This window comes from Cydia pomonella, chromosome 3 (assembly GCF_033807575.1).
Source record: "Cydia pomonella isolate Wapato2018A chromosome 3, ilCydPomo1, whole genome shotgun sequence".
NCBI classification, from domain to species: Eukaryota; Metazoa; Arthropoda; class Insecta; order Lepidoptera; family Tortricidae; genus Cydia; species Cydia pomonella.
The window spans coordinates 1,735,735-1,751,746 of NC_084705.1; the positions used below are offsets into that span (position 1 = coordinate 1,735,735).

General features: G+C 38.6%; 1 protein-coding gene across 1 annotated transcript in view; it reads left to right on the top strand.

The window, feature by feature from the left end:
* LOC133515736 (synaptic vesicle glycoprotein 2C-like) overlaps positions 1 to 13,190 on the top strand; it is an 83,511-nt gene extending 70,321 nt beyond the window's left edge. Inside the window, exons 3-12 of the mRNA XM_061848305.1 lie at positions 2,859 to 3,020; positions 4,091 to 4,235; positions 5,295 to 5,434; positions 5,885 to 6,129; positions 7,308 to 7,510; positions 8,306 to 8,426; positions 10,520 to 10,655; positions 11,880 to 12,039; positions 12,344 to 12,471; positions 13,097 to 13,190. Of these exons, the coding sequence (XP_061704289.1) occupies positions 2,859 to 3,020; positions 4,091 to 4,235; positions 5,295 to 5,434; positions 5,885 to 6,129; positions 7,308 to 7,510; positions 8,306 to 8,426; positions 10,520 to 10,655; positions 11,880 to 12,039; positions 12,344 to 12,471; positions 13,097 to 13,155 (1,499 nt within the window). The 3' untranslated portion in view covers positions 13,156 to 13,190. The remainder of the gene's footprint in view (positions 1 to 2,858; positions 3,021 to 4,090; positions 4,236 to 5,294; positions 5,435 to 5,884; positions 6,130 to 7,307; positions 7,511 to 8,305; positions 8,427 to 10,519; positions 10,656 to 11,879; positions 12,040 to 12,343; positions 12,472 to 13,096) is intronic.
* Positions 13,191 to 16,012: the final 2,822 nt, after the last annotated feature.

The following is a 16,012-nucleotide window of genomic DNA, read 5'->3' on the forward strand; positions in this document are numbered from 1 at the left end:
GCCGACAAAGTCGTACAATAAAATCTATAAAAAAAAAATATTAGGGTACCTCCTCTACACGTAAAGTGAGAGTAAAACATTTTTTTTTGCTCCAACTCTACAGTGTGGGGTATTGTTGGAAAGGTCCAGTTTAGCTTATTGTGATCCGTCACAGGGTAACTACGGAACCCTACACTGAGCATGGCCAGACATGCTCTTGACCGGTTTTTCTTTTGAAATCGATAGTCCTTGTATTAATCTTGAGCCAAAATTTGGTGGTTATATCGAAAAAAGTAAATGGTACAGTTTTATCTAAACGCAAGTCAAGGAGAAATGGATCAACTCACAATAAACACTAATCAATGAACCCCGTCATAACCTTACGCAAACGCAGAAAGCGGTAGTGTATGGAACAAGTCAGCACTGCAAGTCCTTCTAATCTATTCTGAATTTCCGTACGTCTCTAAGAGCCACAGAAGCCGCCATTTTTTCTGGTCTATAAACCACAAACGAGGTTTGAACCCACGAACACACGTTACACATGGAATGGTTGAATCATATCTCGGTTCCTTTACATTCTTAGAAAAACAAAAGAAAAGTAACGACTCTCTGTAGGAATTCTATTAACAAGAACGATCTGTAGGGCTAAGATGGTCGGCTCTTTATCATTTGTCACCATGCCTGTCACGTTCTAACAAGTATGTAATTGTGAAAGGGACGGGCATAGTGACAAGTGATAAAATTGGAACCATGTTGCCACCGCTGTATGTAGTATCGCCAAAATTAGAAGCAAATATTATTAAGGATATGGGATAAGGTCAGCTTAAATTCACATATTCACAGCATGAAAGTACAACTAATTACAACAATAACAAAGAAAAAGTTACAATCACCAATTAATCTACTCAATCAGTGCACGGAAGGAAACAACAGGGCGGGAACTCCATTACGATAACCTTGCGTTGTATATATAAATACACGTATACGTTTGTCTGTCTTGGCGTCACGCGCAAAAATAGACGCCGGTGACAAAGTCCAAAGTCGCGGCACGTGGGATTATGTTTGTTTGTTTGCTTATGTAATATTTAGGGGCGCTTATGAGGATCTTGTAGATTTGTTAAATGAATACATGCTAAATGAGGTAGTTACCTACGAACTTTGTTTTGTGCAATCTCACTGTGGACCGACGCCGTACTCTTGGTTGGATATGAGAATTTTCTATTTTTTGATGATAGCTTTTTGGTATTGACAAATAATTCTTAAATTTAGGTGGGATAGTTCTCAAAAGATATAATAATATAGCCTTTTGTTCCGAACTATATACATTTCATTTGAGTATTTTTTTTTATTGTGGAATATCCCTCAGTTCGGTGTGCCGTAACGCATAGGCCTCCTCCAACAGTCCATTGGGCTCTGTCTGTAGCAACCGTCATCCATCACTGGCTGGAGTTGCTGCCTCAAAAGATATCTAAGCTCTTTATTAAATTTCATAGATCTTTGTTAGGACAAAAGGTATCGTCTAAAAACAAAAAATTTACATGTTCAACATACATGGCGTTGTTCAAATCAAATTGTTCAAATTGTACATTCAAAGCATTTAATGGTACCATTTGGTACCTCGTCACAGTGACAACAGTATGAGGTCCCTAGCGACTTTCATACTCGTATTTATTGTCACTGTGTCAAGGTACGAAAGGTACTGAAATTAAATTCTTTAACATTGGCAGAATCATCAACACCTTGATGGAGCCATATACGAAAATATTGATTGATTGATTAAATTCTTTGAATGTACTAAGTAAACACAGATAAATTAATTAAGCTTCTAATAGAAATTGTTTCTATTCAATATTATAGGACATTATTATACAAATTGACTAAGTCCAATGATATATATAATATATAAATATTTATAAATACTTAAAGGAACAGGAACAAATATCCATGCTCATCACAGGAATAAATGCCCTTACCAGGATTTGAACACGGGACCATCGGCTTCATAAGCAGGGTCACTACCCACTACACACTATTTACAAGTTTTACATAATTTAGGTTTACAAGTCGTACACTAACGCCTATTTTTGTACAAGCTTTTATTTATCTTGCAATGTTTGTATCTATGTTTGTACGGGTCATATCTTGCAAGTAAAATTTGACTCACTAACGGACTTCCAATGAAGCACAAAATTTGCATACATATATGGTCGTACGTTTGAATTGACCTGATAGTCAAAACTACGACTCAGGCTTATGTAAGTTTACAGAAAAAACATAGGTCTTTAGTGGTTTCTGATAATGACCCCGAAAAGGCGGAGTCAGCAGAACCAAATGGGATTAAGTCACAAACACTCATCCAATTAATAGAATGGCGGGCAGGGCAAGGCCGCCGCGTGTTTGCGATGGGTTTGATTCGCGACAAATTACGATGGACGCCAAAATAAACTAACTATTTATAACGTAAAATTTTCGCCTGCACTTTTTCCGTAGGTATAACATGTACTGTACACCTAGCTGCAAAAGTCCGTAGGATGGGTCACAACCGGCTAGGATTAGAGTGTCCTATATATTATACTACTCTTTGGATAGGAGGCCGTTAATATTTATAGGTAATTAAACACCTATTGTCTATTTGCCAGTGATAATAGTAATCGGGACTATCACAGACAGTAATTACAAACGTCAAAATTTAAAGTCCAAAATACGACATTTTTATCTCGTATCCTCAGAAAATAAAGGCAATAAAAATCTGTAAATATGATTTAGAAATCTTAAAAAGCATTTCCTATCTATTTGCTGATCTACGGACATTTATATGACCAAGTATTTCGGGACTCCGGGATACCGGTATGATGCCCTAAATAAGTTCCTTTTTTCAGGTTATGGCTGTTTCCAATGGATGCTACTTCTCTCGTGCGGCGCAGTGTACGCCGTATGCGCCCTCAGTACTACGACACTTAGCTTCGTGCTGCCGGCGGCTGAGTGCGACTTCAAACTCAAGTCCGCGGACAAGGGCAGCCTCACCGCCACGCCACTTATAGGTAATGAAAAAAAATCTTTATTTCAGGCTAGTAGTGAAAATAAGATAAAAGACAAAATACCCGCAGTAACAGAGAGCCGGCCGCGGAACCGCCAAAACTTGATACCCTTCGGCCAAAACTCCTTTTTGGTGAAGATTACTAGGCCTTCAGTTTTAATTGTTAAAGACACATGCAATTTTCATTTAACAAAAACACTCAAAATTTTCAACTTCAAATATGCTTTATTCAAGTAGGCCTAGCAACAAGTTCACAGCGGAATTGAGAACCTCTTTCTTTTGAATACTGCAGTCTTCCTATATACTTACTTTACACTTTGCTGCAATATCTTAAAAATACTATGGAATGGAATGCTATTTTATAAGCTTCCAAGTGGCTAGGCCTTAAATCCCTTTTTGAATACACTAACAAACCAGTAGTGTTTAGTTTGTTGTCCCAATTTCCTGAAAGATGGCGCTGTTCCAGACGCAAACTAGGTAACGCTAGTTTATCTTAGAATCTATGTAAGAAACTGTCACATTTCAAAATAGATGATTGGTAACGAAACAGCTTATTAAACAAGTAGCTTCGTGTTTATAGACAAATGTCGGGCTAATCCATAATAGGTCTATGGATGACTCACGCTAGAACGGTCCGGGCCGTGGCGTCGGAGTCTCCGTCTCCGATCACCTGTCATAGAAAACGAAGCGTCGGAAGCCTCGGCCCGGACCCGGCCCGTTGTAACATGAGTCATCCTTTAATCTTCAAGGATTGTAAATAGTGCCAATGAATGTGCCTTTTATGACTGTAGATGACAGGTTTTGACACTGATTTACAGCATTATTTCGACAAAACGAAGCAATGGCCGTCCTTTATTGTCTAACATCGTGACCGCCCCTTTTAAAGTTTGTAATGCGTTAATGCAAGAGTGACTCATGAGCATGACACGGTAAAAACCCAACCATCACATCTATGCAAGACGATCTTCATCATATGCATATGAATATCATTTAAATACTTTTGATATGAGTGTATTAGGCATAGGATATGAGTGTATTAGGCAAGCTAACAATAATGCTTAACCGCTGTTTCAGGAATGTGTGTGGGCTCCTACTTCTGGGGCAACCTAGCGGACGCCCGAGGCCGTAAAAAGGCCATCATCGGAGCCCTGCTACTAGACGCGCTGGCTGCCTTCGTGTCCAGCGTGGTGCAAAGCTACCCCGCCTTCCTAGCCTGCAGGTATCTAGTTGTATTATTTGTAAACTTTAACGCACTGCCGTTCCACAATGTCTTTCTTAGTAAGCTTGTTCTGAAACTCATATTGAGGTAATAAGAGACCTCTTCCAAGGAGGTGCAGACGACGAGTTGGTTGGAACTCGTTTAAATACAGCTGATATATAGATGACTTAAGTGCTGGAAACGAGGCTTCCAACCTATGTAGTCTTGCTAGTTTTCGCTTGTATACTAGGTGATTAGTCAAGAACTGTGTGTCCGACCGAGGTCAGACTGATATTAGAGTTTTGGAAGCGTATATATATATATATATATATATATATATATATATATATATATATATATATATATATATATATATATATATAAAGTGGTAGAGATTCGGTTCCTTCAGATAGGTAAAAGTTTTATATAGTAACGTCTTTGTGCTGTGGCGCAATGACCCAAAGTAGGTTTTGGCCTCCAATACGAGTACCAAAGATCGCCATGCGTCTCTATCCAAAACCGTTTCTGTCCAGTCGACGGCGCCGATTTCACTGAAGTCTTATAGCACTTTGTGTTCTGATGATGCAACTCATAACACAATATGATTGGAAGTCATTAATAAAGTGGACATCAAACTCAAAAGTCATAATGCGTAGTCTATGTTGCTCGCTATGCCTGAATTATCCCTCGTAGCAGTCGTGAGCTGAGTGAAGCCGAACAATTGTGTGTATGCCACGAAGTTAAGTTCTCTGTTCTCAAAATCAAATACCTATATTAAACTATGAAATTTACACTCACGTGTTTTTAGTCACTCGCGCGACATGTTTCGGAGAGCCTATGTCTCCTTTCTCAAGCATTAATAGTGCGAGCAGCGTTCACGACGGCCGTGTAACAGTGCGAAGCACTAAATACACGTTCATGAGTGTAAACCGTGTGTTATGTCTCACGACAGTTTGAATTCGATCAAATACCTAAATGCAAATCAGACATCTAAGGCCAGACTGCAAAATGTTCTCTCTGTTCAGTCCTCGTTCCCCAGCAGCCCGTTTACCTATTGTTTGTAGACGTGGCCGTCCGCAGGTTCTTCTCCGGGTTCGGGATCATCGGCGCCACAGGGCTGATCTTCCCCTACTTCGGGGACTTCCTGTCACTGCGGCATCGGGACGTCATGCTGTGCCGGCTTGAGGTGTTCTGGACGCTTGGGTGTATACTGCTGCCTTGTAAGTTTTTTTTTAAATATATCTTTAGGGTATCAATGGGGTAGGGTATCTTTAGGGTATCAATCTGGAGAAAACCGTAATATACAATTATGTATTAGAAAGACGGACATAGTTCAGTATTGACGATAAGTATGTAAGATGGCAGCAAGAAACTAAACCAGTTTTATTCTTCGGATTATCCTGGACTATTATCCCTTATTCCAATCGGTATAGATAGGCCCTACGTTATTGGCACTATCGTTCAACCCGGGGGTCGGCAAAATGCGACTCGTGAGCTGCATGCGGCTCTATGTAGTTACAAATGCAGCTCTCCAAGATACCCAAAATATTAAATCACTTAGATTCTTAAAACTGATGATATCTACCGGGGTTGGCTCTTCTTTTCAAACTAATGCAGACTCCTGATCTAATCAATCTAACCTGCTACGAACTTTCTCCATCTCGTTTCAGGCATTGCTTGGCTAATCATCCAAGACCCGCGCTTCATCTGGGCGGACACAGAAGACTTCAAGTTCAACCAATGGCGCGTCTTCGTGGCAGCCTGCGGAATCCCAAGTCTTCTGGTGGTTTTGCTGCTGCTGCCGTTTCCGGAGAGTCCAAGGTTCCTGCTGCACGTGAACCAGCCAGAGCGGGCGCTGCAGGTGCTGCAGAAGATCTTCGTGGTCAATACTAGGATGGATTCTAAGGATTTCCCGGTTGGTATTCAGTTAGTATGGTAGTACAATTGCTATTAAACTTTCTTCATAACTAAAGACGAAGCTTTGGGGGTTTAAATCTTCTGTACAGTAGCTATCCATTCCAAGGAGCCAAATAGAGCTAGGGCAAATCGCTATAAGTTGCTTTATAAATCAAATTCGATAAACTTTGACATAAATATCATACCAACGTTACGTAATTCTATAATATCAAAATCATTCTTTTAAAAGATTAACTTAATTAATATGTAATGTAAGTTTTCATTTCCCATGCTCTGGAAGACCTATAAGTTGCTTTATAAGTCGAATTCGATAAACTTTGACATAAATATCATACCAACGTTATGTAATTCTATAATATTAAAATCATTATTCCAAAAAGTTATCTTAATTAATATGTAATGTAACTTTTCATTTCCCATGCTCTGGAAGAGGGTAATTGGAAAGTGATACGTTTCTGCACTAGAGCACTTTTTTTTTTTTTTTACGATAAGCAATTGAAATTTGGTTTTAAATCGATTTGTTACACAATTTCCATTCTGATGTTTAGCTCCCCATTCTGATACTTAACGATACTTTAACCTATGGTAATGGTTAATTGAAAGTACCCTCAAGAAATGCTATAGAAAATATCCTTTAGTTTTAAAAAACACATGTATTTTACTTTCCTCGTTTTTCCGTTCCTACGTTTTTGAAAGGAAAAGTAGAGTCTAGAACTCGGTTGAAAGGCATCATTTCACCCTCGGACTATTGGCGCTCTCACTGTGTTCGAGCGTGCGCGTGCGCCAAACTACCTCGGCAGAAGTGAGTGCCTTTCATCCATTGGTTAACAGTATAGGTACTACTATTTAACTTTTGTTTGATTGGCTCGAATCAATGTGGACTCAATGGAAATTTATAGTTTCAATAAAAATAAGTAAAAAACATTTGCAAGTAGGTAATGCAAAAGCGCCGCTTTTAGTTTATAACGTTCGAAGAGAAGTCACATTTTTTATTATGATTTAGAAATGGCTTTCTATCGGTATTGATAACACGTGAGTCGCTATTTATTTATTCACTAGCACTCGTACATTTTTGCCCCCGAAGAACCATCATCAACTAGTTTTCTTGTTGGTAGAGTATCTTCCAGATTTCTCGTATTTACGCCAACTCTTAAATTTGCGACATGGCAATTTCAGGTGGAGTCCATGATAAGCGCCGGCGAAGGCGACGAGGAGGAGGAGATAGTGACAGCAGACAACAACGGCAACGAGACCAAGGCGGCTCTGACCTGGAAGCAGCGCTGGCAGAACTTCTGGATCCGCAAGAAGATGCTCACCACCCAGCCTTTCATCGGCCTGCTTATCCTCTGCTGCTTCGTGGACTTCGGCCTTATGTTCAGGTTAATATCGTAAAGGTTTTATTTAATCTTAAAAAACTCATGAGAAAGTTGTATTTTATTCATAAGAGTGGCAAAGCAATTATGAAAATTTTGAGTTGTTTCCTCATGTTACCAGCGGTAGCATCATGGTTCCACTTTCATCACTTGTCACTATGCGCGTCACTTTCGCGCGTACATACTTGTTAGAACGTGACAGGCATGGTGACAAATGATAAAGAGCCGACCATCTTAGCTCTACTGGTGAAATTGACTTTTAACAGATAATTTTGAATGATAAATACTTCAAAGCGTTAACTTGTATTTGAGGTGTAATAAGAATAATAATAATTTATTGAACAAACCTTATTGCTAATGTTACATTATGCGCGGGCTTTTACATATTACGTACATTCGTAAGTGCGCCTGAACTAGGAATATAATCCTGTATCTCAGGCAAAGAGATAGGTAATATACTATACTAATTTAAAGAACAATAAAACAAATTAATATCATAAACATAGAGACAAAAAGGTTAAATGTTTCTTAGTTAACATGTTCCTCGCGTTGGTGTGGCGAAAAAAGTGTTTCAGTCGGTAGCAAAGTTTCTTCAACCCTCGTGCCTTGAAACCGCTGCGCTTGTGGTTCTATTTTGGAATCTTTTACATGCCTCTGGGTATTAATATATTAACACGAGGACATTAATCGTGATACCTGTGTCACTTCAGCTTGGACAGTCTGACTTTTTGAACAGGACAATTATTTGTACGGATCAGAATAAATTCTGCTAAAGGCTCACATGTCTTGTTCTGCTTCTAGTTACTACACCCTGATGATGTGGTTCCCTGACCTTTTCGAGCGGTTCAGCCAGTTCACAGCGGGCAACCCTGACGTCCCCGCAGGCGTCTGTGAGGTGTCCGCCAACATCTCGCATACTGAGGTAAGAAAGTATAACGTGCTCTTCAAGTTAACCACATGATGTAACTCTTCGAGTGGTTCAGTTATCTCACAGTGAACAACACTAGCGTCCCCGCCGGTGTATGCGAGGTGTCCGCCAACATCTCGCACACTGAGCTCGCTTACTTGACGTCTTCTTCTTGGCTGCTTTTCCACCGAGGCGAAGAAGAAATCCAACGGAGTGGAGAAGAGAACCAATATTGTTGGTTGATTCGCGCAAATCTTCTCTCATCTCCGCCTCGGTGAAAAAGCAGCCTTACACTCTGATAGTATGTCCCCTCTTTTATGTCCCCTTGTGGCAAACAAGCATACAGCCCGCCTGATGGTAAGCAGTCTCCGTAGCCTATGTACGCCTGCAACTCCAGAGGATGCGCATGTAGCCGACCCTAACACTCCGCGTTGACTCTGCCAACCTTACTCACCGGCAGGAACACAACATTGTGATTAGGGTTTAGTGTTGTTTGGCTGCGGGTTTCTGTAAGGTGGAGGTACTTCCCCAGTTGGGCTCTACTTTAGATCTGGAATGTCATCCGCTGTCCTGTGCCCTATCACACAAAGCGAGATGACATTAACAATGCCCATACCTCTCTTTTGGACGTAGTTTAAGGACGTACCCGGGACCTCTTCGAGCGGTTCAGCCAAGTTACGGCGAAGAACCCTGGCGTCCACTGATGATGGCTATCATAATAAGACGCAAAGCTTAATACTAAGTTATGCTCTATAATGAACTATATCTAGGAGAAGCAATCACAACATACATTCTATAACTAAATTACTACGAGTATTACATGATTTTAACTTTAGGTTATTAATTAAAAAGGAGACAGAGCGGTGGCAGTGATGGAATTGGAGAAAACAGACGGAAAACTCATACACAAGTTTTTGCATGACCTACATAGGTTCTCTTTTTATATGTAACATCTGTTTGATTTATTAAAAATAAATATAATATTTAATTTGCTTACTTATCTTGACACCTGTGAGATTTAAGTATTTATTCACAAATCTCTTTGTGTGTTTTCGGCCTAAAATCGTAACTCTAACAATATTTTTATAGATGTGATAATATTTTTTTGTATTTTAAACTTAATAATTATGTGATTCAGTGCCTGTAACTAAAATAGAGCCATATCATAAGTGTTCTATTTTTCTTTTAAATAAAATTCTTTAAAAGTGGCTTTTTTTGTTTGTTTTTTTTTTCGTCTCACCCAATGCTTAAACAAACAAAAAAATACCCTTTTAAATTTATTCTAAGCTTAATTGCATCATTAAAAGATTAAAGATTGCTCACTAGAAAAAAATAATGAAAATGTGTCTAGTTTTCGCTTTTTTCATACGTATATTGCTGACCTGCACGCGCCGAGGCCGGCCTAAAATAAGCCGAGGGATCTGACTCGCAAAATTTTAAACAGAAATTTATTTTCATAGTATTTAATTGAGATAAAAGGTAAATCCGTGCGAAAATGGTTCTATCACTTCTATTCCACATAGTTAGTATGGCAAACAAAAGTCCTAATTTTGTTTACGCTCTCCTGAAAAGTTGCCTTTTTTAGTTTTTTCACAAAATTCAAATTCAAAATTCTAAACGTTTCTCAAAATCGAACGTTTATTTGCCTACCCGTACAACTACTTTCTACCCGTACCCGTTAAAACTATTTAACTTGCGTTATTTTTATTTTTACCGAAGAGAGCTGAAATTTGCCACACTTATTTAAGACTTATGTGTGTAATAAAGCCGTATTATGATTATAATGCAATCAAGCTAATCTGATTATTTATAAGATACATATAAGGTCTCTAAAAATGCAAGAAGTGAGTCTAGAGCTACACCCACATATACCATGGGTGAACTCTATTTTATGATTAGCGAAAGTGTGCAATACAAGTGGCTCTAGCTCTAGAATCATATCTTATATTTTAAAAGTATTTGCATTTGTCCCATAATTGTAATTGCCCTGGCTGACGTGAACAATAACGATTGCACGCGCTGTATGCTCTTGCATACACGACATTGCTTGTTATACGACATAGCTTTATTTTTGCGACTTTACTTTCATGTCGGATTTTCCTTCGCAGGCACTAGACGGTCAATGCCAGCAGACTGTCGCATCCCAAGTATACCAGCACACGCTGGTGGTCGCGTTGAGCTGTGTGCCCGTGGCGCTGGGTGTCGGTATCTTCATCAACATGGTCGGGAAGAAGGTCATGCTCGGTGAGGAATGTCTTCGTAGGCCCTAGTCAATGTCAGCAGACAGCATTCCAAGTATACTTCGGCACATGCTAGTGGTGGTGCTGAGCTGTGTGCCCGTGGCGCTGGGTGTGGGTGTCTTCATCAACACGATCGGCAAGAAGGTCATGCTCGGTGAGGAGTATTTTCACAGGCACTAGACAGTCAATGTCAGCAGACGCACAGTGACAATGCAACGATGCCATACTTGTGGTTGGACGTGAGAATTTTCAGTTTTTCGACGATAACTTTCTTTTACCCAACAAAAATCTATGAAATTGGAATCCAAATTTTACGATTCTTTATCCACACTATTAAAAGGTTATTATTAAAAATAGGAAATTCCCAAATATGGTCTGAACTCTTTGACGATCTGTGAATTCATCTTAAACGTATAAATGACTCTAAATCAGCTCCATTCCCATCGTAGGTACGAGAAGAGTGAGAGAACATTGTTAACGAGAACATTATGAACACACCAATTGACAGTGGTGTGGGATTATATACACCGTGTTTTTTTTGATTTGCTTTAATTTCAAGGGTGCATTCCTGAGCTTAAATTAAGTAACTTTCTCAAAGACACCGATATTCTAATTAACTCCATTTCGGAGATAATCAATACTTTATTTTTATCTTATAAAGCCCTTACGAGTGGGTACACTTACCTTAGGGCCCGTTCACATATTGATTAGTGTTTAGTACGGGTTAATACATTTGCTACTAAACGTAAGTACTATCTCGGACGATCGATGTTCGAAATGACATTAAAATGTCACAGTTTTCAATTGTTTGATTGAGATAAATGTAATGCCCCTGCAACAACAACGCTATATGCGACATTTAATTACTTTTTATAACAAAAAAATGTTTAAAAAAAATAAAAATATTTTTTTTTTTTGGAAAATTAACTATGTCATGTAGTTTCCCTAAACGTACTTACCAATACCCCGAAGTTAACGGAATTCAATAAAAACACGGTGTATAATCTTTTTTAATGGTTCCAAGTGCCTCCGCTGTCAGGTGCACAGAGCGGGTACTACTCGTATCGCTGACAAAATCTGTCGCAATATGTTATCCAATAGGTCCCCCGCTCCGTGGGTGCACGGAACACAACCGCAGGAGCACTAAGTCGAGTCGGTTAAACGGAAAACCTACATATAAACTTCTCGAAAAACCGGTTCAAAACACTAATGAGTTTTCTCCTTCCAGTGCTGATGCTAATGAGCTCAGGGCTAGCCGTGCTTGGCATGAGCCTGGTCCGTTCCGCGCTGGAGAACCTGATCCTCTCATGCGTCTTTGAGTCCATCGTCAGCTGCACTGAGGCTGTGCTGTTCTGTGTCATCTGTGAAATCTTCCCCACCAAAGTTGCGTGAGTAAATGAGAGCGAAAATATTTATTCTTCAATTTAACCATATTACAATACACTTATGACTATCAACTTCCAGCGGTGGCATGGCATGATTCACTCAAGAGTTGTGCAAAAAGTTTGTTCGGAAAATTGTTTTTTGAACAAGACAGGACATCGATATAAAACAAAAGATTTTTTTATATATAGAACAAGAGATTTTAACCACCTAACAAAAAATAAGCGAACGTAAATGTCCCAGATGCTCTAAGATTGTCAACTTCGATCTTAATTCCGATCTTAACGACTATTTAAATGTATATTTCAGAGCAACGGCAATGGCAGTTGCGGTGATGTGTGGTCGAGTGGGTGCAATAGTCGGGAACGTGGTGTTCGGAGCATTAGTGGACCAGCATTGCGTCGTGCCCATATATATCTTCGGGGGATTGCTTATATGTACGTCAGCTTTTACTTATCATTTATACACTTATTATATCTACATTTAGGGAAGTCAATCGATGAAGTATCTCCATACGTTGTTGAGTAATGCAGAGGTATAATTAGTCAACCGGCTCAAATCCTCGACACACACAAATTGTACAAACCAAACCATACAAACCACTCTGCTCTTTTTGAAATGCAAAAACGACGCTCGAAGTGTACAACATAATTGTTTCACCTGATCTGTTTCTGAAAATTAGCACTGGAAGAAGTGATGAGACCATTTCATGGCACTTTTTCTTATTTATTTGTTTTATTTCATTTTCGCTTCTGTGTACATTACAAATAAATTATTTATCTTTCTATTCTAACTATTTTTATACCGCGCGCCTGCTGCGCTCTCATAGTAAAAAGCTAGGCAAAGTGGTACGTTTCAAGCGCACTCCGCGCGCCGCAATGCGGCGCCCTATTGCTATAATCGGGGCGACCTGCTCCTAAACCGACGCCTTCATATTAAAAATAACCTCATTTAATTTCACTCTAGGGCCCCAATATACAGGCTCAGCCTGGCTGGTGTCCGTCAGACTTCCCAATGTGTGGTTGTTTTTTTATATTTTTTAATAAATAATATTTGTTGCAGCAAGCGGACTTCTCTGCATCATACTTCCGAAGAGCACACGGCCAGAGCGGCCGCAGTAACCTGTATTTGTTAATAAACTCTATGTCTATAGTAATATGGTCTTTTATTCCTAACCCAAGTAAAGGCAACTCCATCCAATAGCGAGCATTTTAGAACACCTCTTAGGCTTACAAATATGTTTTCTATTCTCCATACGGAAAGCTTTCGGTCCGCTGCACTAAACGATGTTGCCGCTTTCTGGCTCCGTTGAACAGAAAAATAGTATACTGTAACGAGGGCTACGGTCTATCTGCGGTGATTTCTGATATAATATATATTTTATCTTCTCTTTACAAGATTAAACATCAACTACCCGTAATGTACAATACATATCTTTATTCATTTAGCAGGGCGATAATTCTAAATTCAAATCTATAACTGAAGCCAAGTTATCTAAATAAAACCGGGTAAGTGCGAGTCGGACTCGCGCATGAAGGGTTCCGTACCATTATTTATAAAAACTGCAAAAAAAATGTTTGTTGTATGGGAGCCCCCCTTAAATATTTATTTTATTCTGTTTTTAGTATTTGTTGTTATAGCGGCAACAGAAATACATCTTCTGTGAAAATTTCAACTGTCTAGCTATCACGGTTCATGAGATACAGCCTGGTGACAGACGGACGGACGGACGGATGGACAGCGAAGTCTCAGTAATAGGGTAGGGTCATTGAAAATTGTGTAAAAATATCTCAAATGGCTATTAAATTAGTAAAATTAAATATTTTTAACAAACAAAAATACTGAATTATAAACGTTAATATTTTAAAAATAAAACTCATTTATACCTTTTTTTTTATTACGAATTACGTTTGAATTAATAAAAAAAAGCTATACCTCGCTAGGGAATAATAGTACATTACGATACAAGTGCGAAAAATAGGAAATTCGAAACGAGTGGTGATAAATTAAAACACGACCGAAGGGAGTGTTTTAAATCGACACGAGTTGCGAATTACCTATTCGCACATGTATCGTACAACGTTTTACAGTACATATGGCCCTTTAAATGTTCGACACAGTAACATAATATGCTACTTCTCGCACTAGTGCTATAAAGTAGCCCCATATGTACTGTAAAAGCTTTTTTTCACAATTCATATCTCCCGCGGGAACAACATAGGCCTTTGTCCTTCAGTACACCTGCATCAAATAAAATCTTTTTCGAGTAAGTGTGATGAAAAATTATTAACAGTTTATCGCTGAAAAGCGACAATCGCAATCTCAATATAGTTTTCCTACCTGCATTACTTTCCATTGTATTCTCTTACCCGGGTAAAGCTACTGGGATATTGGTATCAGAGAGGGTACGAATACATTTTCAGTGTCACCTTACTAGGCCAGACGAATTAGTGTTAATTAATAGAATCAGGCGTTACTTTGCTTCGAATAGCGAAATTGTATGAAGTGACATTTTATTAAATTTGACATCTGTATTAATTAATAGCTATATTGAATGAAACATTTTAAAATTAATTTTATTTGTATTTATTTTTATTTGATCGAATTTTGTTTTTATTGTATTTTGTTTGATTTAGTTTCACTTCTTTTCAATTTCAATTAATTTATTTATTCTTAATCATCATTAATTTATTGACATTCCCATTATTGTGTATAGTACTAATCATATATTTTAAGATATACATTTTTTACTAACAATAATTGATCTCAGTTGGTCTCTCAATAAATGAAATTAAATTAAATTTGCGGAAATCCATGCTAATTAAAACAAGTAATATTACTTTGCTAATCCGCGAGAAAATAACGTGTTAGTCAATCAGTGCTAACCCGTTATACTTACTTGCGTATTTTTACATGCAATTAATGTTCCCACCCTCCCATCGCAAAAATAAATACGGGTTGTGTCAGTTGTCGGGTGTCATACCGTCAACATCTCCAGCATCTCCTGAGGATGCCTCGTAGAGAGGCGAAACACGTGTCGAGTTTTGTACTTTTGGTGGTGGGTTGTTATATTTATTTGCGTATTTATTTTTGCGGTGGGAGGGTGGGAACATTAATTGCATGTAAAAATACGCAAGTAAGTATAACGGGTTAGCACTGATTGACTAACACGTTATTTTCTCGCGGATTAGCAAAGTAATATTACTTGTTTTAATTTTTGAATTAGTGTTAAACTGATGTACCGATTTCAAGGCATCCGGGCTTTGCCATTTCAGCCCACGCTGAAAGTCGATGTTGCGCATGAAGCGGGGGGCGTTGACTATGGTGCGTAGGGCCGTATTCTCCTGCGCACGCAGTCTCTTTTTATCTGTCTCAGCCGTCATGGCGTACCAGGCTGGAGCTGCGTACGTCAGACGGGACCGTATATAAGTCTTGTAAATCCCCAGCCTCGTGCAGCGGGGGAGGCTGCTGCAGAGCACTGGACTGGCCGGTGATGCTTAGTTTCTAAGATATTACAATTTTAATTTTTAATATGAACATTTAAAAAAGTACTTTTGATAGGGGAAGGGGAGTATAACTCCCCAAACACTTAACCCACCCACGGAGATCCTTACTATATGATTTTAATTTATTTTCAACACTAATTCGTAATTTAAAAAATAAATTCAATTTTAAAATTAAATATCGGTTACACCTTTAAACCATCAAAAACTTCAAGGCTGAAACTCCCTCGTAGTTGAAGTAGTCTCATTTATTTATTTAAATTCAAATTTTATAAAATCTTAGGGTCAAATTGTAACATATAAATTAAATCTCAATAATGTAGCTACCTACTATATCGAATACACAAAAGCACACGCCATTACACACACAACACAACATGAGCATAATTAGGTTATATTAATAAGAATTAAGCGTTGTACAGTCTTTTTTGTTTTTGTAAGGTCCTGGCAGAATATCAGCGATGTGGCTTGCCGC